This window comes from Crassostrea angulata, chromosome 8, assembly GCF_025612915.1.
Source record: "Crassostrea angulata isolate pt1a10 chromosome 8, ASM2561291v2, whole genome shotgun sequence".
NCBI lineage: Eukaryota > Metazoa > Mollusca > Bivalvia > Ostreida > Ostreidae > Magallana > Magallana angulata.
Genome location: NC_069118.1, coordinates 46,852,874 through 46,877,332, shown reverse-complemented (window position 1 = coordinate 46,877,332; position 24,459 = coordinate 46,852,874). Strand labels below are relative to the sequence as shown.

The 24,459-nt window shown below is 33.0% G+C and overlaps 2 protein-coding genes and 1 long non-coding RNA gene across 3 annotated transcripts; 1 reads left to right on the top strand and 2 right to left on the bottom strand.

Moving 5' to 3' along the window:
• Positions 1 to 2,624: 2,624 nt before the first annotated feature.
• Positions 2,625 to 5,208, top strand: LOC128161485 (protein draper-like). The gene is made up of 3 exons (XM_052824773.1): positions 2,625 to 2,926; positions 4,003 to 4,143; positions 4,940 to 5,208. Exons 1-3 carry the CDS (start codon positions 2,701 to 2,703, stop codon positions 5,107 to 5,109), a joined length of 537 nt encoding a protein of 178 aa, XP_052680733.1. The 5' UTR covers positions 2,625 to 2,700; the 3' UTR covers positions 5,110 to 5,208.
• Positions 5,209 to 13,995: 8,787 nt separating this feature from the next.
• LOC128161489 (transmembrane protein 209-like) lies at positions 13,996 to 15,931 on the bottom strand. The gene is made up of 4 exons (XM_052824776.1): positions 15,823 to 15,931; positions 15,296 to 15,393; positions 14,735 to 14,808; positions 13,996 to 14,366 (listed from the first exon to the last, which is right to left on the bottom strand). The coding sequence occupies exons 1-4, from the start codon at positions 15,929 to 15,931 to the stop codon at positions 14,315 to 14,317; spliced, it is 333 nt and encodes a 110-aa protein (XP_052680736.1). The 3' UTR covers positions 13,996 to 14,314.
• A 1,483-nt stretch (positions 15,932 to 17,414) lies between these two features.
• Positions 17,415 to 24,037, bottom strand: LOC128161491 (uncharacterized). Its single transcript, XR_008240378.1, has 3 exons — positions 23,797 to 24,037; positions 18,822 to 18,900; positions 17,415 to 17,915 (listed from the first exon to the last, which is right to left on the bottom strand). It is a non-coding gene; the product is annotated as an uncharacterized LOC128161491 (long non-coding RNA).
• Between the last annotated feature and the right edge of the window lie 422 nt (positions 24,038 to 24,459).

Genomic DNA, 24,459 nt, shown 5'->3' with positions numbered 1-24,459 from the left:
TTAATAGGGTGTACTGGAGCTTAAAGTTTTGGTAAACGCAATGAAAAATCATGTTTTAAACAAACATTTTCTATGAAATATGAAAGATAAAATGGACAAATTTCGGAGTTTTGTCCATTTTTGACTAACGAAATATACCTAGAATGCCTACAGTCTCTCACAAAATGGCATTAAACAAGCTCTTGACATCCTATTTAAAATGATGTCAAATTGAATACAGGTATCGGGATTACTTTTCCCGTGATTAAATAGAGAATGTCAAAAAATTGTTTTATTTTCTACATAATTCCTTTAAAACTGTAAAATACGGGAAAAAGATTCATCAAATCATATTATGTCGTCATAATGGTTCTAGCACCCAAAAATACACCCTGAAATACCGAATATAAATAAAAAACCAATAGAACAAAAATTGAATCTGGTACCAATAACAGTTTGATGAAATGTCTCAAATGTTTCATATATCTTTTATCTCAGAAGTATGTCAGACTATATGAAAATGTCCCATTTTGTATTTCGTCGATTTCTCATTATTGCTATTAAAGTGTTTTGTTTTGAGAATTCGTTCACATATCTAGTGCAACGTTATGGTATTGCCTTTTTATTTTAATTTCTAAAAATATGGACACCTTGCAAAGTATTAATCTTGTTCATTCTTTTATGCCAGAACTAAAAGTTTTAAGTATGTAAGTTTTAAGATTTATCTTATATAACAGGTATGGAATCTCGAACATTCGCATACGTTAATGATCAAGAATAAAAAAAATAATACAACAAAAAACGTGTGAATACACTTGTGAGTGAATCTACTAAAAGATGATTAAACAAATGAATACTGACTATCATTTATTTTTCAAATAAGGTAAGATTTTAATATTTTTGAACAATATGAGTTACGCATATGCTTGATCTAGCTACGAGGGTCAATCAAAAAATACGAAGACAATGTGGCTGTCTATCATATATTTTTCATGAAAATCGTACTTAACAGATTAATCTGTGCACCAACACTTATGTTATTGATATGCGAAGTTTTAGTCCATTTGATGAAACGGTTTTTTGTTACCCCTTTTTAAAAACAACATGTTTTGTCACCACGGCGCACGGTAACGTTCAAAATTTGACGTCAAGATTAAACACGCACAGTTTATATATAGATATACCCCATCTTTATATCATGCATAGTATCTTGTGCCTTGCTCATTACAAGTTAAAATGGCACTGAACCACTTAACATCTTATTTGCACACATGTGTTCTAGAATCATAAGTTAGTTCTTCAAAGTTTTCATTTTCTAACCGTGTATCTCTTAGTTCACAGTAACGATAACCCTGAACGTCGGTTGACGTTGCTTATTTTTTTGACCAAATATTTACAGATATTATACTCTTTTTCGGACTGTTTTATATTCAGAATACAATAACCACCACCCCCACAAAATTTATTACAGTTAAACACAAACTTGCAAATAATTGTTGACTTATTTTATGCACCACTGAGCATTTTCAAAGCTTGTATCGGTGTTTAAGTCAATTCTAAAGAGGACTACCTGTCTTAAATTACTAATATCTGTTCGACAAAAAAATATATCCCGTCATTATTTGGTACATATAATACCATGACTATATTAAATTTGAAGTTTCAATATTATGTGGCTTTAAGCCACATTTATAGAGATATTACTTTCAACATTATATGGTTTATTGTTGACATAAGACAAATTTTGACCGTGCGCCGTGACATCATTTTTGCAGGATTAGATTCGAAATAATTCTTAGAAATAAACAAATTTATGATCTTTTTTTCTTGCAAATTGTTTGAAACTATTGCTAAATTATGTCTACCAAATTTAGTAATGATATGATAGCTATGACAAAAGTCTTCGTATTTTTTGATTGACCCTCGTATATGACGTCATTTACAGAATGCCTATTTCAAACGCTTTGTAGCTCTCTGAAGTTCATCTTCCTTTTAAGGTCAGACGACACGCTCCTCAATTTTATATAACATTTTCCAGGAATTTGTTAATGGTTTGATGCTTTCTTGCAAAAAATTAGGATACCTTACCAGGCATTTCTGCAAAATACTAGAGAATGCAATTTCCTTTGTAATCTTCTTGAAAATACATTTGAATTGAACAAATAATACAGCACAGCGAAATTCACTACATTTGGCCTGGCTTTGAACTCACAACCTCTAGAACCTACGCTCCTGGCAGAGAGCGGCCACGACTCTAACCACTCGGCGATCTAGGCATATATCCATATACAAGTAAATTTTAATCATTTTAAAACTCATTATAGAAATAATAATTTTTATTGGAACTCTATTAAGAGGAGATCTATACAAAAAAGATGCTCGAGGAACGTGTCGTCTGACCTTAATTTGTTTTCTTAGAGTGTGGATTGAAATTATAAAGTATTCCTTGAACGTATTATTTTTTTTCATGCTACATCTGCTGCGTAAATATTCGTATTCTAGTTAATTGCAAAGAAGGCTGGGTACATGCGCGCGCAGAGCAGTGCTGACGTGTAAACGTAGTCACCTTCATATGCAAATATCGAAAAAAAAAACAACTAATGAGGGGAAAGTTTCTACCCTCCTATACATATATAAGGGCAGAACGATATGATGGCATCGGTGCATCGTCAACCGGCCGTCTTATAAATATTTTGCAAGAGATCAGGTAACGAATACATAATGCAAGGCCTACGGTTGCTTCTACTAAGCGCGATAATTTGCGTGCAAGTGAAATACTCTTGCTCAGTAAAGGAGTTCTTCAAGGATTGTGCTGACAATAACGACTGCCCAGACGATTCATCATGCACATCCATAGGTACCAACAGACAGTGTCAATGTGACAACGGTTATGACGCCATTGATTTGCCAGTTACTTCCGGGGGAGAACCCGTAACAGTTTGCAAAGGTAAGTGAAGAGATTATAAACAGCATTTTTTTTTTTAAAATTCGAATAAAGGACGGGGGTAAGACTCAAATTCCGACAAGCAAAATTATTTTTAAAAAAGCAAAAAAAAAAAACACCAAAAAACAAAAAAACAAAAAAACAAAACAAAAAACAAAACAAAAAGCAAAACAAAAAACAAAACAAAACAAAAAACAAAACAAAACAACTAAATGTGCTAATATATAATTATAGATAAATACTAGTTAAATAAATAAACCTTAATATTCAATCGATTTTTTTCTTTGTTCAGCAATGAGCATAGGAATTTTTCTACACCTCAATTTTTCACAAAGTGTTTTTTCTGAGTAACGGATTACGTATAAAACATTTATAAGTTTACATTAAACCAAAAAGATAATCATTTGCATAAATTAATTTTGAACTCAGATACGCTGTATGGGGGGCAAACTAAATAGACGTCACCCATAAGTAAAATTGAATCACACTTTTGCTGTGTATTGGCAAATCGAATCATATCAAGACAATTTATTCCCATTTGAATTGAATGGTTTACCAATGCCATGCAAAGCCAAATTAAATCATATTTTTAATTTTTGTCATTTATACCCAAATTATATATATAGTAAAACTCAGTTATAACGAAGACCAATATAACGGGGACCAATGGATTAACTTCGTTATATCCGCAATTCGTTATATCCTAATAACGAATTCGTAACACCATCTAAGGCGAATTCACTATATACATGTTTTCTTTCACCAGACTATCATAATAATTTTTGCTCATTGAGGCTTAGAATAAAAATACATTACTTTGATACCTTTAATGATCGGATTGTGAGTCGAAAATTTTATATGAAAACTTTTTTAAACTGTAAAGAAATTCGTTATTAATCGTTATTATTCATCTCTACGGGACTCAAAATCAGTTCGCTATATCCGTAATTTTGTTATATCCGAATTCGTTATAAGCGTAAAATATGGGCAAATTGAATCAATATATCTCCACCTCTCAGTATCACTTGATGCCACTGTAATATACTGGAAAATGAATTAAAAGTATATGTTTCTTTCAGATCTGGGCCCCTGTAGCCCATTTGACGGTGTTGAGACGGACTGCGGTATTAATGGAGACTGCGTAGCGTTCCGGAACGATTACGGAGGCTTGATGGCTGCCTGTAAATGCAAAAATGGTTACTTTGGCCGCAGCTGTGACAGTAAGATCAAATTTATAAGGCAATGTAAGATCAATTTTTAAATTAACAAGAACTTGGACTATGGGCAGTTGTGTCAAACGGCATTGTGACGTTGGACTGTCTATTTCGCTACTGGCCACTCAGCTATGGCTTTTTGAAATCAACATGATCTGTCTCGTTACGCAACCACTGTATATTTCGCTTGAAAACACCGTCATTTTAACTAGACAGATAGTTACGTTCAACTGAAAGTCCATGGCCTTGTTAGCGTGGTTCTGTTTAGTGAATCATCGAAAGCTAAATAAGGTTGTCAGAAGGAAACACAGACGATGAAAGGAGGCTGAACGTTCAACAAAATAGCCCTCAGATATACGTTTATTCTTTAGAAATTGTTTTTAGGCTATAAACTGTTAATTAGTGAAGAAAAATTGACACTTTTTTACCTTTAATTTTTGAGCTATTCTTCTTTAGGAGATCTAATTGGTCTATAATTGGCTCGACCATTCATGCAGCCGTCTTAAAATGACAAAGATGGATTTGAAGTTATCGGGAAAAGTTAATTGAGATTATGCATTTATTTGAAAAAATAGCGTTCCTTCTATTCATCTTGTTTGTTTTATGATTCTTTGCAACGTCAATACTTATAGCAAGTCATGAAAACATGTACTAAGTACGGACACACTATGGCAAAAAAAAAATCAGTATTATCAAAATGGATTGCCTTTTTAATATAAAGTCGTTTCATTTTATTTGAGGAGTACTAGTTTACGATGAACTTAAAAAAACGCCCTATATTTTTTCCTTATAATCCTATTAGGAACTGGACCTTCCACCTACTTACCCCCCTACACGACCCGGCGACCATATGTAACCACCAGAAGACCGGGATCAAACATCGGGGCCATCATCCCAGCCATTGGAGGGGGAGTCCTTCTGCTGGCTCTACTCGCGGGAGGGGCCGCCGCCCTGGCTTCCTCCACTGGCTAGATGCCCAACTCAAGAAAGATCACTCTGCTAGAATTTGCAACAAATTATAAGAATGTTTAACCTAACTGCAAATGAAGTTTAAATAAACGATGAAAAGTACTCCAGTTTTATCTTTGGTAAAAAAAAAATTATGTGTTATGAAGAGCTGCATACAGCTAAAGTGGAGTTTTATGGGCGAAACATGAACATGCTCCTAACTTTACGGGCAATAAACAAAACGGCTTAACGAACCGTTTGATAGAGTACGGGTTGTTGTTACCCTCTAACTATGAATGGCAACGCGTGTTTTTTGTTTTTGTTTTTGTTTTAACCCCCAAGAAACATATAACGTATATGCAATACAGTTTTTTAATTATCTTTTCATCCAAACATGCTCGCTCACTCACATTCAACTATATTGGTATATTGGAAGAGGCTGCTTAAATTAAAAAAAAAAGAGCACACAAACAAACAGACAAACAAACAAAAAAACCGAAAAAACACAAAAAAACCAAAAAAAAAAAAAAAAAAAAAAACCAAAAGGAAAACGGCAACGCATGTTAATTTGATATGACATTTATGTAAAGTTGAAGTTAAAAGCTTATGTATCATAACAGTTTTAAAAATGAGTTATTGACATAGTTACATTAATGAACCGTTATCGTAGGGTTTTTTTTCTTCAAGCTTCTATAGTCAAATAATTCAATATAGGTTTCTACCCGAATTCCAGCTTATATACATGTGCTAGTATGTACACTGTACAGTCATGTACGTAAAATACGTGGAAGCAATCGGAACCTCGCCTTTTCCGTCAATTTTTTCTCCGACTTGACGGAATAGGCCGCGCGATGTTCCGATTGACGGGCAAGTCTAACGACACAGCAAATGCAAAAAAACTTTTGTCAAGTTTTTTTTACCTTTAATTTGTACGAGGGTCGATAAAAAAACGAAGACAACTGGGCTGTCTATCATATATTTTTCATAAAAGTCATAACTAACATATTAAGTTACTAGTATGCAACAACACTTATTTTATTGATATACGATGTTTTATTCAATTTGATGAAAAAATTTTTTGCTACCCTATTTTAAAATCAACATGTTTTGTAACCACGGCGCACGGTAACGTTGAAAACATGACGTCAAGATTACGCTCGTACAGCTAAAAGAAATATCCAATCTTTATATCATTCTTAGTCTGTTGTGCTCTTCACCATACAATTTAATGATTCTGAACGATTTACCATTCTCAAACGTAAATAAAATTCACAAGCATTCTGAGAGTATTGCTTAAACAATACATGTCCCCTACCGGTTTGTGGAATCACTGTTATGCAGAATATCGAACCCGAACATTAAAAATTTGGAATATAAAAAATTAATTTTCTCGAAAATATGTCAACCAGACGCTACAAAAGTGTAAACATGATCTGTAGTTTGACATTTTGAAGCTGTTCAGCAAATTTCATATTATAACGCATAAAGAAAAAAAGTGTGGAAAACTGAAGTGGGACAGACAGACGGACGGACGGACAGACGGACGAACAGACGGACGGACGGACTGACGGATGCAGAGGAAAGCTATAGTCCCCTCCGGTGAAAACCGGTAGGGGACTAATAAATAGCCCTCGAAAACCATTGTCAACTTCCCTTTCGCGTCTGTTGACAATGGTTTTCTCGGGGTGTTAATTTCAACAGTTACCCTCCCAAACAGGCACTACATATACAGTGTTACCAGTTGGTAAAAGAACGGATTGTAAATTGCGCCTGAACCAATCAGATTTCAATATTAACATGAAAAAATAGAAATACATAAACAGGAGAATAGACAAACTAGTTATATTGAGGTAACTATTTCACTCCGGAATTTTAATTCTTTATAGATATATAAAACAAAAACAAATAAAAAATTAAAGATTGTTTTAGAGACATATATATAATTATACATGTACGTCCCTGATTTTTCACATCTTTTCCATTTTCTGTGCGTAAAAGTTTCACAAGTTTAAATACAGAGAGTCGAAAAATAAGTTCCATGTATTTTTACGTATGTCATCAGAGAAAGGATGTATCAAGATAAAAAGAAAGTTGTTCATCATATTTGATAATATCCACCCGTTGATAGAGCACGGTCATACCTGGTGTCAATTGGACAATATATTTAGGACATTCCCCTTTTCGTCCATTCTTGGTTATATAACGTTGTTTACTTGCAGAGTACACAATAATATATTCATACGGAGAGTAAAAAAATAATCAACAATGTATATGACTTCCTGATATGACATCATTGGCTGTCAGTGTGGAGCAAAAACTTTAGGGTCATTAACCATGGGACTGGTAGCGCACAAACAAGTGTTACGGTGGCCAAAAAGGGAAGGGGGTGGGGAGGGGGGGGGGGGTTCGTAACCAAGCTATTCACCAGACCTAACTTCAGTTTTTAAATATGATTTGTGACTATACACTACATGTAATTATTTAAAAAAAGGGTGAGGGATACATATACTTTACCTCAAAAATAAGATCATTTTCTATAAATATCTTTTAAAACAGCTCTTCTTTAAGGAGATCGGTAAAGTCTTTAAATGGCTACGGATACTAGGCCCTTGTAAGAGTCATCTATACACTGCGTGACTCTATTTTTGCATGGTTTTATTACACGTTTGTACACATCTACATAATTATGTATGGCCGAAACAAATCTTAAGGTAATAAATGAATTATGTGGTTTTTTTTCAAAGAAATTAGCATGATTGTTATTGAATTACATGTGTACTAGTATATAGTATTGGCTCATTTGGAATAATTCCAGCCGTCCTGGTATGCTATCTGATCAGATTTTACTTTGGTCATCCATTCATTTAGTAAATATCAATATATACTTTTAGCAATATTTGTTATTTGGTTGAAGTCGGATGATGAAAAGATCACTTTTGGCTCTAGGTAAGAGTTTATAAAAACACAGATTTTTTTGGTTTATGATTAAGATTGCAAAATAACTTCGGAAAAGCTCCTAATTGTTAAACTAAAGTTTGCCTTTTCTACAATTTTTTTTTCACAACAATTTCTTTTATTTCCTATCATGCATCTTATGATTATACCATTTACTGTCGCAGGGGAAAAAGCGACAGTTTGCAAAGGTGTATATAACGTTACATATTAAGGGGGCTCGATAGACGTCGCCATTTTTTTTAGCTATATTGACCTCTTTTAGACGAAGAGCTCTGTATAAGGGAAAATGTTCAAAATAGAAATTTTTTTCAAGTTAATACTAGTCTTGTTTATGACAAAAAATATCATAAATATTGAAAAAATTAAGGCAGATATCTGATGGGTGTTGACCACCAAGCTTCCTTAAACTAATAAAGGATTTTATATTTGTATAATTCCCCATTTTTCTGGATTTAACACAAAAGTCTTAAAGAAGCTTGGAGATCATCATATTAAGGTACCTCACTACACCTGGACTTATACTTTTTAAGACACTACGTCACAAGATGGCAATTTAAAAGTGTTGTTAATCTGTTTATATCGTTCGATTCGGTTGTATATCGTCGTAGGTCAGTGGTTAAAGTATTGGGCTTCTGAACCGCAGATCATGAGTTCGAATTCGCTTGAAGCTTTTGTTCATGCTTACTGAACTAAATTTTTGAAAATGTAATTTTTCACCCAAAATTGCACATTCTTTTGCCTATTTGACTTAAATACTTCTTATCCATTATGATATCAATCACAATCAAGTAATTCTCTGCTAATTTGAGAAAATATTTCAAGGTGTAGTGAGCCACCTTAAGGAAGCTTGGAGGTCATCAATTTAAACCATCAGGTTAGATCTCTCGATTTAATTTCATAAGCTGTAAACTACTGTAAAATCCTTATTTCGCTGCAATGTATCAAATCGCGAGAATAAAAAAATCACGAGCACTATAATAGATTGTTATTTTACAGTTAACTCATTCATATTGCGCAAAGAGAAGCTCTAGAACACTCTCTCCTATTGTTAGTTATTCTATCCGTAGGCTTTTAAAAAGAATGTTCACCCGGACAGCACTGGATTATAGAGCATCAATTATGCTTGGTTTTTCAAATGTAATTCAAAAGACATTTTTGAAGAACCAAACCGAAGAGAAAAGTATAACCTTTAGAAGAATATCCCTGCGAATGTGTTCGGAATTTTTTCTTTATTGTTGCTAAGTATGTAATAAATCCAGAGGTGCTCGATTGAAAGTGAACGAGACTTCCCCGAGATTTATTCAGTTCATGTGAAATTTCGAGCGGAAGTATTAGTGTTCGGATAATATTCTCAAAATACGTAAGTTTCATACGTTTTTCATATCATATCCTTTATTGATGTATGTTAAAACATGAAAATGTATTAAGTTGTACGTCTTATTTCGCTACTAGTTATGTTAATTGTTGGAACAGCAGAAAAAAAACATATATTTTCTATTGTCACATTTATTTCTTGAACTCATCTTATCCACCAATTATTGAAGATAAAGTTTAAATTTGATAAACGTCTAGATTTTATATTTGACTACAAGTACCTAAATTCTAGGAAATAGACTATAGACACGAGGCATTCGCAAGGGTGAAGAAGGTAATTTTTTACCAGCAAAAATCATTAGTGACATATTTTGATTTCTCAATTCCTGGTGCAACATACAACACTGCTATTGGGCTGTGACTGCTTATTTAGTTCAAATTATTATATTAATATTATACTAGGACAACAAAGAGAAAAATCTGCAAATGACTCACTTTCATTCTGTCATACCCGAATAATCACATGACCTAGATTTAAACCTAATGTAATACCTTTCTGACCAAATTCAATGCCCTATTTAGAAAACTATTGAGCTATTGAAAACTCTACGGTACCAATGTTCTGTAATTCGCTGTAAATACTCGCGATTTTAAAAAAAAATAATTATCAACAATCTACAGTTTTTTTAAGTGAAAAAAACCCCCCAATTCCACATATTTTAGCTTTAATATATGAATATTTCGATATAATTTCATAAGCTTTGAACTTTTTTTTTATGTCATTAGCAATTCCATATACATAAGGTGGAATAACACATCATCACAAATTGGCTGACCTCTGATCGAAACGACATTCGTTTTCTTAAAAGGATTTTATCGACAACAAAATATCGCTTACTCCATAGCCGAGTTGATAAAGTGTCGGGCTTGTGATCCGTACATCCAAGATTTCGAATCCCGAAATTGTTGTTACTTACTGAATTGAATTTTTTAAATTTTCATTTTTTATCCCCAAACTGGAAAATTTTCGCTTATTTGACATATGTACAGTTTATTTATGATTAAATCTTTCATAATCAAATAATTTAATGTTAATTTGATTGACTTTTTCCAGGTGTGTTATTCCACCATAAGTATTATTTTTCTTCTGTCTCTATAATAAGCTCTTCTGTTAAAGGAGATCAATATAGTCTAAAATTGGCCTCGACTATCTAGCCCTCTTTAGTCAAATACTGTTAAACAACTGTTATTAGCGTGCGAGAAATTTTCGACAGGTTCGCGAGGACATCGACTTCGCGAATATTTATCGCCGCGAACCATTCGTTGTATGATTGTTATAACAAGACTGGTCTAGGGTGGCAGTGGATAGTTTTTATGGTCGAGGAAATGTGAGGCAGATAGTGCTCATATATGAGATTTAATTTTTCAGTGGATTTTTAAATTTGCTAAAATTGGTTTGCGTGCAGGGGACACAAAGTCCCGAATCTTGAGAATTTTTAAACATTTCAGAATAAAACAAGTACAACTTACATATAGCACTATGAAGAATAGCCAGGGATGGTCTCAAAATTTTCTGAAAAATTGCCCTTTTTTCACATTTTCACGGGTCCACAACCACGCTCCAGTCCCGAGCAACTGCCATAAACTACCATAGGATTGGTAGCTTAATATATACCCATGCAAATAATCACCAATTGATGGGGGGTCAATCACCTTCTTTTCGAGTGACATTTCGTGTTCTGAACCCACCCTACTTTTCAAGCACAAAACCGAAAGTGAAAATTTTGGCCACAGTTTCGCATTTTCATTCCATATCTGATGAAAAGTGCTACCAGTATTAAAGTGTCATATATCAATGAAATTGACATGAGCTCCTCTATCCACAAAATGAATGCAATAAATATTCTAGCAATTTATACCCCTCAAATAACCAGCCAAACCTCGGGTTTTCCCTTCATTTCAAAATTTTGACCGGGTCTTTCCTTCGAAACTATCCCCTGCCACCTTTAACTTTTAGAGTTTGTTTCTCTCTAACCAAAACACTTTAAAATCAGAAAGTTCATGCAATTCTGAGTAAAACTTTCCAAATTTGGTCTGATTTCATTGAAAAATAAAAAAGTTATGGCTGTTTAAGTATTACCCCCTTTCCCGGCTGAATCACCTTAACCTGTTTCTGTAAGGTTTTCAAGATATATCATGACTTCTTTCAATCCATAAGACATTTTTTCTTTTAAAATCAGTTATAACAAGAAACCTTTATCCAAATCTGATGTAAAAACATTGAAATATTTACATTTAGTAACAACATATTGGAGAATTCAACTCATATGTATCACCTATCCCTCTGCAAATGGAAATAAGAAAAACACACTATTACTCCTTGCAATCAACCTTTTTGTTTCTAAATGGTATCAACAGGTTTAAAAACTCTATTGGAACATAAAAGCAACTTATTTGAAACACAAAACCTTCACTTTCATCTCTTCATAAGGGACAGGTACCTAGAAAATGGCAATCAGGCATCTTACCCGAGGAGTCATTTCCCAAATATGCTGAACGGATGATGATGAAACCTAATTTCCCTGTTTATTCCTTAACCAATAGTAAAAGATCTAGATTTATTTGTTAAAAAGATTGAAATACATGTTTTACATACAAAGAAATACCAAATTTGAACATCATGACCACACCCCCATCATGAGGTGGGAATACATGCAAATGACAAATGGTTAAAAAGTGCACACAATTTCATTTTTTCTTGATATATTTTCAATAAAGAAGATACCAGACATGTGTGTTTTGTTTCAAATGGGAGCAATTTTATGTACTTATGAGATTTTATCAAGAGAAATGTGAAATAAAGGCTATTTTTTGGTTTTCGGTGAAGAAAATTGAAGGGTGGGGGGTGCTTTTTTGACAATCAGACATTTCAAAATTGTTTATAATGACTTAGACTGCAAATATTAACTATTTAGAATAACATGTAGTGACATGTAATTTACATGTAGCACATGTAAAATATATATTTAGCCATAAATTCTACTTTTTGTCTGTTTTAGCTTGAGAAAGAACAATATTTAGCAATTTCTTATCAAAACTAAGGGTTTAAAACTTCATAAAACTGCATGGCTATCAATCAATTTCGAGAAAATTTAAAGAAAATGGTACAATATTATTCAGTTAATCCAAATTCAACCCTGCATCTTATATCAATAAGAATAATATGCCTATAAAGGGTTTTAAAATAAGGACAAACCCAAAACGCTAAAAAGTTGCACTTTTTCTAAGGACCAGCCCCTGTTACATTTTGGCCCCGATATCTCATCACAAGGTTGAGCAATCATAAAAATTCAGCCAGTTTCCCATTTTACACACATTGAACATCTTTTCTGTTCCCATATTGTTCAACTTCAAGCCTAGTAAAAATTTGACATTTTCTTGAAGGTGGCAGGGGATAGTTTTTATGGTCGAGGAAATGTGAGGCAGATAGTGCTCATATATGAGATTTAATTTTTCAGTGGATTTTTAAATTTGCTAAAATTGGTTTGCGTGCAGGGGACACAAAGTCCCGACTCTTGAGAATTTTTAAACATTTCAGAATAAAACAAGTACAACTTACATATAGCACTATGAAGAATAGCCAGGGATGGTCTCAAAATTTTCTGAAAAATTGCCCTTTTTTCACATTTTCACGGGTCCACAACCACGCTCCAGTCCCGAGCAACTGCCATAAACTACCATAGGATTGGTAGCTTAATATATACCCATGCAAATAATCACCAATTGATGGGGGGTCAATCACCTTCTTTTCGAGTGACATTTCGTGTTCTGAACCCACCCTACTTTTCAAGCACAAAACCGAAAGTGAAAATTTTGGCCACAGTTTCGCATTTTCATTCCATATCTGATGAAAAGTGCTACCAGTATTAAAGTGTCATATATCAATGAAATTGACATGAGCTCCTCTATCCACAAAATGAATGCAATAAATATTCTAGCAATTTATACCCCTCAAATAACCAGCCAAACCTCGGGTTTTCCCTTCATTTCAAAATTTTGACCGGGTCTTTCCTTCGAAACTATCCCCTGCCACCTAGAGAAGACGGTCGCAAACATTAGTCGTCGCGAACCAGTTAACTGAAGGTAAATCGCGAAATAAAGTTGTCGCTAATAAAAGTTGGTTTACAATACATGAATTGAAATCGATCTACTCATTAAGTCATAAATATCATTAGTCATGATAATGGGTGACTTTTATGAGTTGCTCATGATTTCGACGCCTGGTTCGTTTTTTTTTTCTCGTGTTGTTAGATTTTTTTTAATTTTAATCATTTTATTTTTTATTTAAAAAACGGTGTATTTTGTAGGAACTGGTTGATACACGGAGGGAATTTCTCAGATCACGTTGTTCTGCCTTCACTCTCTGCATCCATTTCATTGTAGATTTTATCACGAAAGCTTGCTTTGTTATTACTCATGTGATATTTTTATTAATTCTTTATCATGATTACTTTGCAGTTTATATCAGGGCTGCCAAAAAAATTGTAGATTTTGAAACTTTGAATAGCACAGTAGGATTCTGGACTAATATAATTATATCGTTGGATATATAAAAAGTGATCACAAACTAAAATAACAAAATTAATTTCTGCATCATTTATTTGAAAAGGTGTCTTTAACCCCATGCATCAACATAAATGCATTAAACAATGCAGTGATTCGAGATCTTTTGGACCTCAACAACATTCAAATCCATTGCCAAGAAACAAATCTAATAGCCCCATAATGACATTCTGAACAGACTGTTTCTGGTCTTTGGCACATTTTCTTGCTATCCCCATCTTTTTTGTCAAATCCTCAACCCCGGATATGAGGTTTATCTCCATCAACCTACATGTAACATATTAAGCCTTCTGACCGATGACGGATAAAACAGAAATTATTTGGCACGGTCTTCCTGTCATTTGAAAATCCATGTGATGTTGACACCAGACATTCCTAGGTTGACTCGTCTACAAAACAGATATATTATCACAGAATTTGAAGCATTTTGATATTTCAGAGCTACATGTACTAGTATTTTATGCATGGGTGTTAACATGAGCGTTGGTGAAAGGTAACTATGGAAAACTAGCCCTTACCAAAGTAAATGCTTTCAAATCCATGTTTATTATAACTTTACTTCAGTTTATTTTTCTTGTAAAATCTCTCTTTCTCTTCTTGTAAAAATCTCAATTTCTCTCTCTCTCTCTCTCTTTCACATAAATAAATGGCAGAATATTTCCCCATCATTAAGGTGTCATTTTAATTTTTAGATGTGACCTCAGGACAAAAATCCCTCGTTCAAACAGGATAACACTCCACATTACAGAGTACTCACCCTAACATTCCGTGCTCCTTCGTGTCAATGTGGTGAAGAAACAACAGTACGGCTTGAAACATGTTATTTCTCCCCTATAATTCAGGAAAGCAATGCATTTATTACTTAAAATGATTCCATTTAGGATTAAGTTGGCTGGACGGTCAACAAAAGTAACCATCAGATCTACCAAAAATTATAAGATATGATTTATTAACCAATAAACTCAGAGCTCACAATTCTGCTAGGTTTGGAGTCATAGTTTGTTCACATGAGTTTATAACATTCAGCTTAAGATTTTTAACTTGGTATTTCCTATTCAGCATTTAAAATGTAAACATAAGAAAAAATGAATCCTTATTTCCTTCATTTAATAACAAAATCACCAAATCTGAAGACACTTAAATATATTGCTGATATGAAATATTAAAGTGGATTTTTCGAGAAAAAAAAACTGTCAATATTATCACCGCCAAAAGAATTGATGTAACTAAATCTGATTGAATTTCCAAATTTGAGACAGTCACATCAAAATTACAATCTATATGGTACATTTCATCCCATACACAGACGCCATCTTACTTTGGGTATTTGATGAACTGTCTTCCCTATCACGACTTGGAAATGGGGCGGACTTATGGACGACTGATATATACACACTGTGTCCTCTTTGTCCAAATCTGTTAAAAAAAATTGACGGAAAATGTTAACAGCCATTACAGGCACATATTCAAACCAAAAGATCAGGTGACAAAATCAACCAATCAAATTACAGAAATTGCAGAACAAACACTGATGCAGGACAAAACAGTTCTTCACATGAGTTACATTGTTCCTTTCATCCTCCCCCCCCCCCTTCCACACACACAAATACAGGGTTATTTTCACCATGTAGTATCGCCCATTCACACTTGCAAACAGTTTCGTCCCGTCTTGAATTCTCCCATACACAGTTGTATTAGCAATGAAATAATTTGAGACTTTGGAATTCGTCCAGCCTCTAATTCTTCAACGGACAACGAGGGTGAAATTGACAGAAATAAATCAAAGGCAAATATTTCCCTGTGTACAGTATTCTTGTTTTTTTTTTTAACTCTTGGTATACTCACTAGGTTTATCTGGTGTCTTAATGAAATGTTGCGACGTAAAAGTTTTTCCGTCGGGGTATTTAGGCTGAGCAGGAAGCCTGGAGTCCATATATGTACAGAATAAATGCATCACCAGCTGTAAGAAAGAAATCGCACGCTCAGTCTAGACATCGAGTCAAAAATACATGGCTAGTCCGAATAACTAATTCTTTAATTCATGAATAGAATATAATTTCTGTATACTGGGTTATTTTAGCCCCATGTAATTTTCGCTGTACTACACTTTCAGTTTTGCCTCGTCTTGAATTTATCCAGACTATGAATTGATTTGAGATATTAGAATTCACCCAGTCTTAAATTCGCCCACTGACAACGAGGAGGAATGGGGCGAAAATAAAATGGGGTGAATATTCCCTGTATACAGTATAATATAAAGCACATTTCACATTGTTTTGAAAACATTTCAAAAATACACATTAAAATTTTAAGTGCACAACTGTCTAGAAATGTCTGAATAACTAATTCTTTAAATCATATTTAGGCTAAAAGTTTACGAGTGAATTTCACAAAATTTTGAAAAATGTGTTAAGATATACACATGAAAACCATCAATGTATTACTGTCGAGCAATATTTAGATTTGAGAGCCTGTGTCATGAATTGACTGCTCTAGTGGTGAGAAAATTTCCAATACAAATATTTTGGCAGATCTTGGATTCAACATGTTCAATTCCAGAGGTTTTATATTTCAGCTTTCTTGATAATTTTTGGGAATTAACTTCAGTGGTACATGTATCATAGGAGCATAAGAATATGTTTGAAAAAGGTGTCTTTTTAATAAAAAAGCTTTTAAAAATATATACATGTAACAAGAAAAATTGCTACATTTAATGTATAGAGAAATGGATGGAAATTTGAAAAATGAAAACAAATTCCAAACTCTGCACAGATGTGCTTAATAATAAGATTAGCAATTCGCTGAGTAACAGAAAATTCTAGCAGCTGCCACTTTTGATCTTTCTCCATGAGACTTTCTTAACTCTAAAACACAGGTAATCACAGATTACAAAGCTCACCGAGACATCACCCTTATGAGACTTCACCTTATGAGACCACCTTTATCATATTAAATGAAAATCATACTTTATGATCTTCGATATTCATGGATTCTGTTTTGACACAATATCATACATCATCTGTTAAAAAATTGTATGATAATCATATGTTCATATGTTACTCAATACAATAATATAAAATTAAATATTGCATCCTATCATATTTACAACATTTATGATACATATATCATATAATACAATAAAATACCATAATAAACAATGATGAGATATGATATTGTAAGGTATGATATGACATTGTATTGTGTTATAAGTTATTGTATTTGATCAAAAAATACAATATCATAATATATAAAACAATATAGTATTATATTACAATATCATATTACATAATACATCATAACATTGAAACATATGATATTAGATTGTCTAATATAGTATGATATTGTATGATACTGTATCATTTTTGATACATAATATGATATTGTATCAACTGTTTCTATTAAGAAAGAGGATTTTCTATTCGTGTCCTCTTTTTTTCAGCGCAAAATGAAAAATGAACACAATGCAAAAACAGAAATGAACATTAATTTTATTCATTTTGGTCGTTGAACACAACATAAATTGGTAAACCCACCATCTTTTTTACACAAAAGCACATTTTACAGTATCTTTAAACCTTCATATTCCACAATGACAGTCATAATATTGGTGATTCCACCAATTTCATTCATCGATTGTTTCACTTATGAAAAACTTGGTGGGTCCACCAATAATAAGATAATGGCGATTCTATTATTTAAAACAGCATCAAATATATCAAATACACAGGACCCTGGTGATTCCACCAATTTTATTCATCGACTATCTCACTTTCAAATAAACTTGGTGGGTCCACCAATAATAAGATATTGGCGATTCTATTATTTTGAAAAGCATAAAATATCTCATTCACACAGGCCCCTGGTGGTTCCACCAAAAATCAATTGTGAATTTGTCTGCATACAGTTTTGTATTTCATTCAAAGAATTGGTGAACCCACCTACAAAAGCAATGATAGAACATTTGATAAAAACAAAAACTTTCGAATGCCTAAAAATACGCAATTTTGCAAACATTGTTCGGTGATTCCACCAATAGTCAAAGAGGTAAAAATGTTCTAATATGTCAATAATATGTCAATATATAAATACTACACTGAACAAATTTTAGGAACTTGTCCAAATTGAAAAATGCTGTCGCTATTTCAATACTTGGTGGATCCACCAATATAAAATTGTGCGAAATGTGAAATGTAACTTGAGTTCCAGATTGGTGGACTCACCAAGAATTTTTAAAAGATTAAAATCTGTTAATAATTCGCTGTGTTAAATAGAGCAGGCTTGGCAACCAAAAAAGATGAACATTTTAGCTTCTATACAAGACAAGAAAGTTCGTGAATCCAGCAGAAAGATCACATTAACATATTTTTAGTTTTCGCTGATGCAGACTAGTGGAATGAAATTACCTTGTTGGACTCACCAAAAAAAAGCACTTTCACTTTAGATTTACATACTTGGTGGATCTACGATGACTTATTAACCAAAAATAGATTACATAGCTGGTGCATGCACACACACAAAAATCCCTAAAAAAAACTTCGTTTATCAGTCAAATAAAAATATAGATTTGTCGGAGTCTGCTCTTTCTGTGGGTCAAAATACGTTTTCCTTTTTAACGGGATTATGAATGACAGAAAAGAATTATATTATAAAAGATAAAAGCAACAATTATCATCACTAACTCCTAGGTGCAACTTATAAGGATTTCCACTGATGGTAGGTGTTGTAAATAAACTAGTCCCCGTCACTATTCATCATTTTGATAATTCGTTGATTATTATCCCCTAGAAAATCACCGATACTACTTTCTGGTCATGTTTTAAAGAGTTCTCGAATTATCGACATACGCATAGTGTATCTTTCCTCCTCAGGCTTCTAGATGGAGGTTGTGCCACATGGATTTTATGTGTAAACCAACACAGCGATCTGTAAAAAAGTACAAAACTAATTACTTTACTGGATAATTATGAAAATGGAAAGAAATTTTCAACTTTCTTTTTTATATGATAAACTTTCACATATGATTTTACTTGATTTTGTCAGCTCAGGTACAGAGAAAATGAAAGAAAATATAATAACATAAAGTCAATGTAGAGGTCATGCGTTGAAGTTTGAAATAATCAATAAAATGTTGATAAAACGAACAAAATTGCATTAAAAAACTAGGTACTCATTTTCAGTTTCGTATATAAATAATGACAATAAATAATAATCAATATGTAATCAATAAAATAATGTTTTAAAAAGTGCTAGTCTCTCATGATTGTAAATAATATTTCCTAATTTGTTTGCTGAAAAGAGAGTTTTAAATAGGTATTGTTTCATGAAGATGGCTATTGAATACATATTTTAACTAAACAACCCCTCCAATTATCCAGGGGCCGGGGAGCATTTGTACCAGATTAAATGAAAATAAAAATGGTATAGTGCTTCATATTTCACTTAATTTGCATTACTTCTCGTATTAACATATCTTAAAACAGAATTCGGCTCTTCCTTAGCACATTGTATTTTATTAGACCATGACCAGGCGTCTCAGTCCGTACCAGCTTCACCCGAGTTTTATACGAAATGCGAGAAAGATTTACGTAATAATGGCAGCTACCGAGTGCCTCTTAGACAAACGAAAAAGCTTTCATTCAATACATACAAATATTCCGTTTGCTTCGTGGTTATTTTAACGTCAACAGACCTTACAACCGACAAGGCAACTTGCCATCAAACGCCTGGCTATTCTACTTGGCGATGTCACTTATTCAAACAAAAAGATATTGCAACTTATCACTGCACAGTTCTCTACCTAATGTTACATTGTAATCAAATTATACAGATTATATCACAGTGATATTCTTTTTCTGCGTACATGTACTTCTTCTGCATCTTATACTCAGTATATTGAATATTAGACAACATAGCTTAAGTCTTACACTTTGATAGAAATACAAACAACCATATATGTATATTTATGAAAATATCTGGCATTTAAGTCCAAAAATCTTTTTATAACATATTATGCAGTGTTTTGGGGTAGGAAATTGTTAATTTTCTATATATTTACACCCACCGAGTATGATTACCTCAAATTTTAACAGAAAGGATGACTGCACTTAAGGACATGCGATGTTTGCGAGAAAATAAACTTTTAAAACAAGAATTTTCTTTCAATTGCAGAAATGGTCAACATCTAAACTGCAACTTTACGTAATTGCGTTAAATAAAAGTATGTGTTAACAAGTACGAATTTGTTTTATAGGCGGGGGTCATCACGATTTCTTGAATATCCATACAATAATGAGGACGCCCACTTTTACACTGACTTCATACAAAATCAGCGCATGTTTGTCTATTGTTTTACGTTTAACAGTAGTTGTATATTTGCATCATCAAAGTTATGTCAAAGGGAGATTGATAAACAAACATGCGCTCATGGTTTAAATGAGAAAAAACTGCTTCTTCTTAATTCCGCTTTCCCCGTTGTAACCAAGGGTTGATACATGTTGTATATTATATAAATCATCACGTGATTTCTCGCCTCTAGTAACTGTTAATACAAAATTTTATCACATGACGTGAAAGATAGCATTTTGTGTGCTTACTAGGACAATATTTTCAGGAAGCATTGATTTAAAGGGACTTGGACACGATTTAGGCTCAAATTTCTCAAAATATAATTTGTCATATTTAATGTCTAAAATAATCAGTATGGGTGTTTTTAATACTTTGTCAAAATATGAAAGTCCAATATCGAGTTACAAGCGAGTTACAGAGGTAAAAATGTTTTGTAAACAAAGCTTGAGCCTGGTTATTGTTTAAATATGTGTTATAATGATATGTTTCAATCTAATGTTACTTTTTGGTGTTGGTAACATTATTTATGAGTCAATTGAATGAGTTTATCTTGTTTCCACAAGTTATTTTGTCAAAGAAATTGTAATTTCTTTACTTCACATTATTTGTAAGCAAATATAAGACTTGAGCTTTGTATACATAACAACGATTTTTTCCTCTGTCTCTCGCTTGTAACATGACTTCTAACATTCAAATCTGGGTAAATCGTTGAAAATACACAAGAAAACTATTTTATGTATACAAATCAAAAATAAAATTTTCATCTGAAATTGTGTCCAAGTCCTTTTAAAGTCTCATGTACTTACATAGGCGTGATCTAATTGTTGAAACCATATTAAATAGTATACTTGTACCATATAGAATAGTTAGGGTTATGGTGAAAGATTGATCACATGAATTTTATACATGGCATTGTTATTCATGATAAGTACCATTCTGATAGTCAGCTCTACCTCTCATGGATATTAATATCAATCGTATGTTTGATCAAGGGCAGATAAGCAAAACATCTCCTTTTTTCGAAAGTTATAAGGAGAAAAACATAGAAAGAGCTTAATGTATCACAGTCAAGTTGGAAATTGACTAGACTCTTTAACAATTTTAACAAAAGTGGAACTAGGTTAAGAAATAAACGCAACAGAAGCGACCAAAAGGGGCCCAAAACCCGGCGCCAAGTGCAGTCATCCTTTATGAAATATATAGCTACGTAGACACTTACATAACTGAAATCTACCCAACCCTCTTATCAATTGGTCAAAACCTACAGTGACATAAGAAAAATCACGGACTGCACGAAATAATCATATATACATGTACATATACATCTTACTGATGTATATGAATTGTAATTTAAATAGTTTTTAATTACTTTTGACAATCATTTGATCAATTTGTTAAAAGAATGATGTTTATACAAACAGAAACGAGGGTATGCTTACTTTGATGATTCATACAGGTTATATGAAGGTAGCGATAATTGTAGAAAAAAATTCCTAAACCCGATAATGCGAATTCTAGCCACACCCTGCGATAGGAAACCCTACCCTGTGGTTGTTGAATTCATAATTTTGGACTTTATAGTCTTTCTTAAAATTCATTCAGTTTCAGTAGAGAAAAAGAAGAAGAGTTTCAACCATTTTACGTGTATATTAACACTGCATGACCATATTGGCCTACTGAGTGCATCAGGTGACAAAACAAAATCATATTTGCGCGTATGTTAATTTCAAATCTGTTAAAGAAAGTGGGCGCTTAAGATGTACATTCGGCGGGAATCTGGGCGCACACGGAGAATGAAAATTCCATCGATCAATTTTGCACATTTTCCGAATTATAACGGTTATTTGGGGGGTTTTTTTGGACGTGAAAGGGTAGAAAAATGTTTGTAATGCAAAGGTTTTATCATAATATGGGTCTACATGTTAATATAGCAACACGATTCAATTCATGCAATATCCTACTTATTTATTGCTGTCTTTGAATGATTTTGTCGTCTCTGGGTCTTCTCTTTTAGTAATAATAGTTACAGTTGTTTACGTGCTGAAAAGTTGCAATTCATGCGGCTTAATAGCTAAAGCTAATTTTTGAACTCATTAATCTTAAGGTCTGTGGATATGATAAGTACCATCGATATCTCTAGACAAGTTTTTGCTTTAAAGGCCTCGTAATATCTCTTAAAACCGTTAATCGACCTCTGAAAAAGTTAAGCTAAATTCGCGTGCAGATCAAGTGTCGTCATTTATACGTGTGAACAAACACAATACTTCACTTGCATGTAAGTTATTTTGGCTAAGCGAACATAGTGGTTAAAATATAATGATTTAGTTTGATTGATCATTCCTGTCTCCTTATGTATTTTCCCATCATTTTCCTGATTATTTTTGTAAATGAGAAAATATTTTTTAGGCATATTATAATTTAATTTCACTGCACTGAAACTATAGAAAAAAAATAGCTATGTATATACTTACACTAGTGATTAACTATTCTTTTTCAATGGAAATCCCTACATATTTTTTCCATTGTTCACCACTTTGCATATGGTAAGTGAATTTAATTTGTACATAAATCTAATTTTTAGAATTAAACTTCATATTCATTGAAACTTTTATCTCCTCTTTGATAACGTGTTGGATCCCGCAAGTGACATCCGGAGATGCTGAAATCATTCAATTATGTTTAAGGAAAATATCAAGGAGAGCATATCGCTGAATATATTTTTTGATATCATATATATATATCCAACCCAACCCATTTATTACGTCAGGCAAAGGGATAGACTAGTGCACCTTCCTTTGCACCTTCTCGTTCTTTTCTCTTTGAAGAAAGGTGGTTTTGAGACATAAGTATGTCATCTATAGGTCTAGTATTTATTTCGCGCGTGTTTAAGACTTACATTTAGAACAAATAAAATCAAAAACACTTAATATTTTTAAAAGACCATTATGACAGCAGTTACAGGCACGTATCATCGTTATTGAAAGTGTGTGGTGGCAAACTCATCCAAAAAATCTTGACAATCAAAAAAAAAAGGAACTTTCAAAATCATAAAAATCCTAATCCTTGGGAAGGGGGGGGGGGGGTGTCAGAACATAGCATATCTATAACTTCATAAAACATCAACTTCCTTTTACATTCTCCCAAAAAAGGGGGAGACAACTCCATTTTAATTTCCCTCTTTATATGTAGATTTAAAAAACTGTTTACTGTGCATAAAAGCAGGGGGGATGCTGCCACCCTTATCCCTACTCTACCCTCACCCCCGATGCTACGTGCTTTAGCTACAAGGTACTTGTATAAAGGCCAGGTCAATAATACAGATATAGCTGTTACATTTGTAATGTTTATATACTTCAATAACTTCAGCAATCGTCATAACTTCGCATTTTTTTCTGCAGTTAATTGTGGACACGGTTAAGTAACATATTCACAAAAATATTCCAAGTACTCATGTTGATGTAGTGTATTACTTACCATAACTAGGCCGACATCATTTGTTGTCTTCATTTCTTTTTTTCTTTCTTCATGTATCCAACCATCGGCATCTATATATATATAATTCTTTTCTTCTCTTTCACACACAATATCCAATATTTCGGTCATTATTCAAACAGATGAATCATTTTATTTCGTGGTAATTCAAAATTCCGTTGTTGTTAATCCGTATGTCCTATTTTAGAATGTTGATCATTCGTACTGTAAACTGTTCTGTGCATGACCCCATTCACCCAGCCTTCCTTGTTGGTATAATGTTTCAGAGGAAGGCACAGCAGGAAGTCTTTATGCAACCGTTATTTGTTGACTGTGCCGTGCATTTCAAATTCAAAATAAATAGAATACTATATCTAGCTACATTTAACTGTATTTATTTGTTGAATAGTGCTAAAAATAAGCGAAATATTTTTCAATTATGCGATCATTGGTCCCTGATTTACAAGTTTTTCCGACTTACTTTTATGAACCACGCTAGTCCATAATACAGCATTTTATTCATAATGATAAACTACATGTAACCTTAAAGGGAAACTTGTTAAGCCTAATCTAGGATTAAATCGTTACAAACAGTTAATTGTCATAAATTTTCTAAACACTCTTCTCCTAGAATAAACAGAAATTTTATTAGATCAATACTCTCTC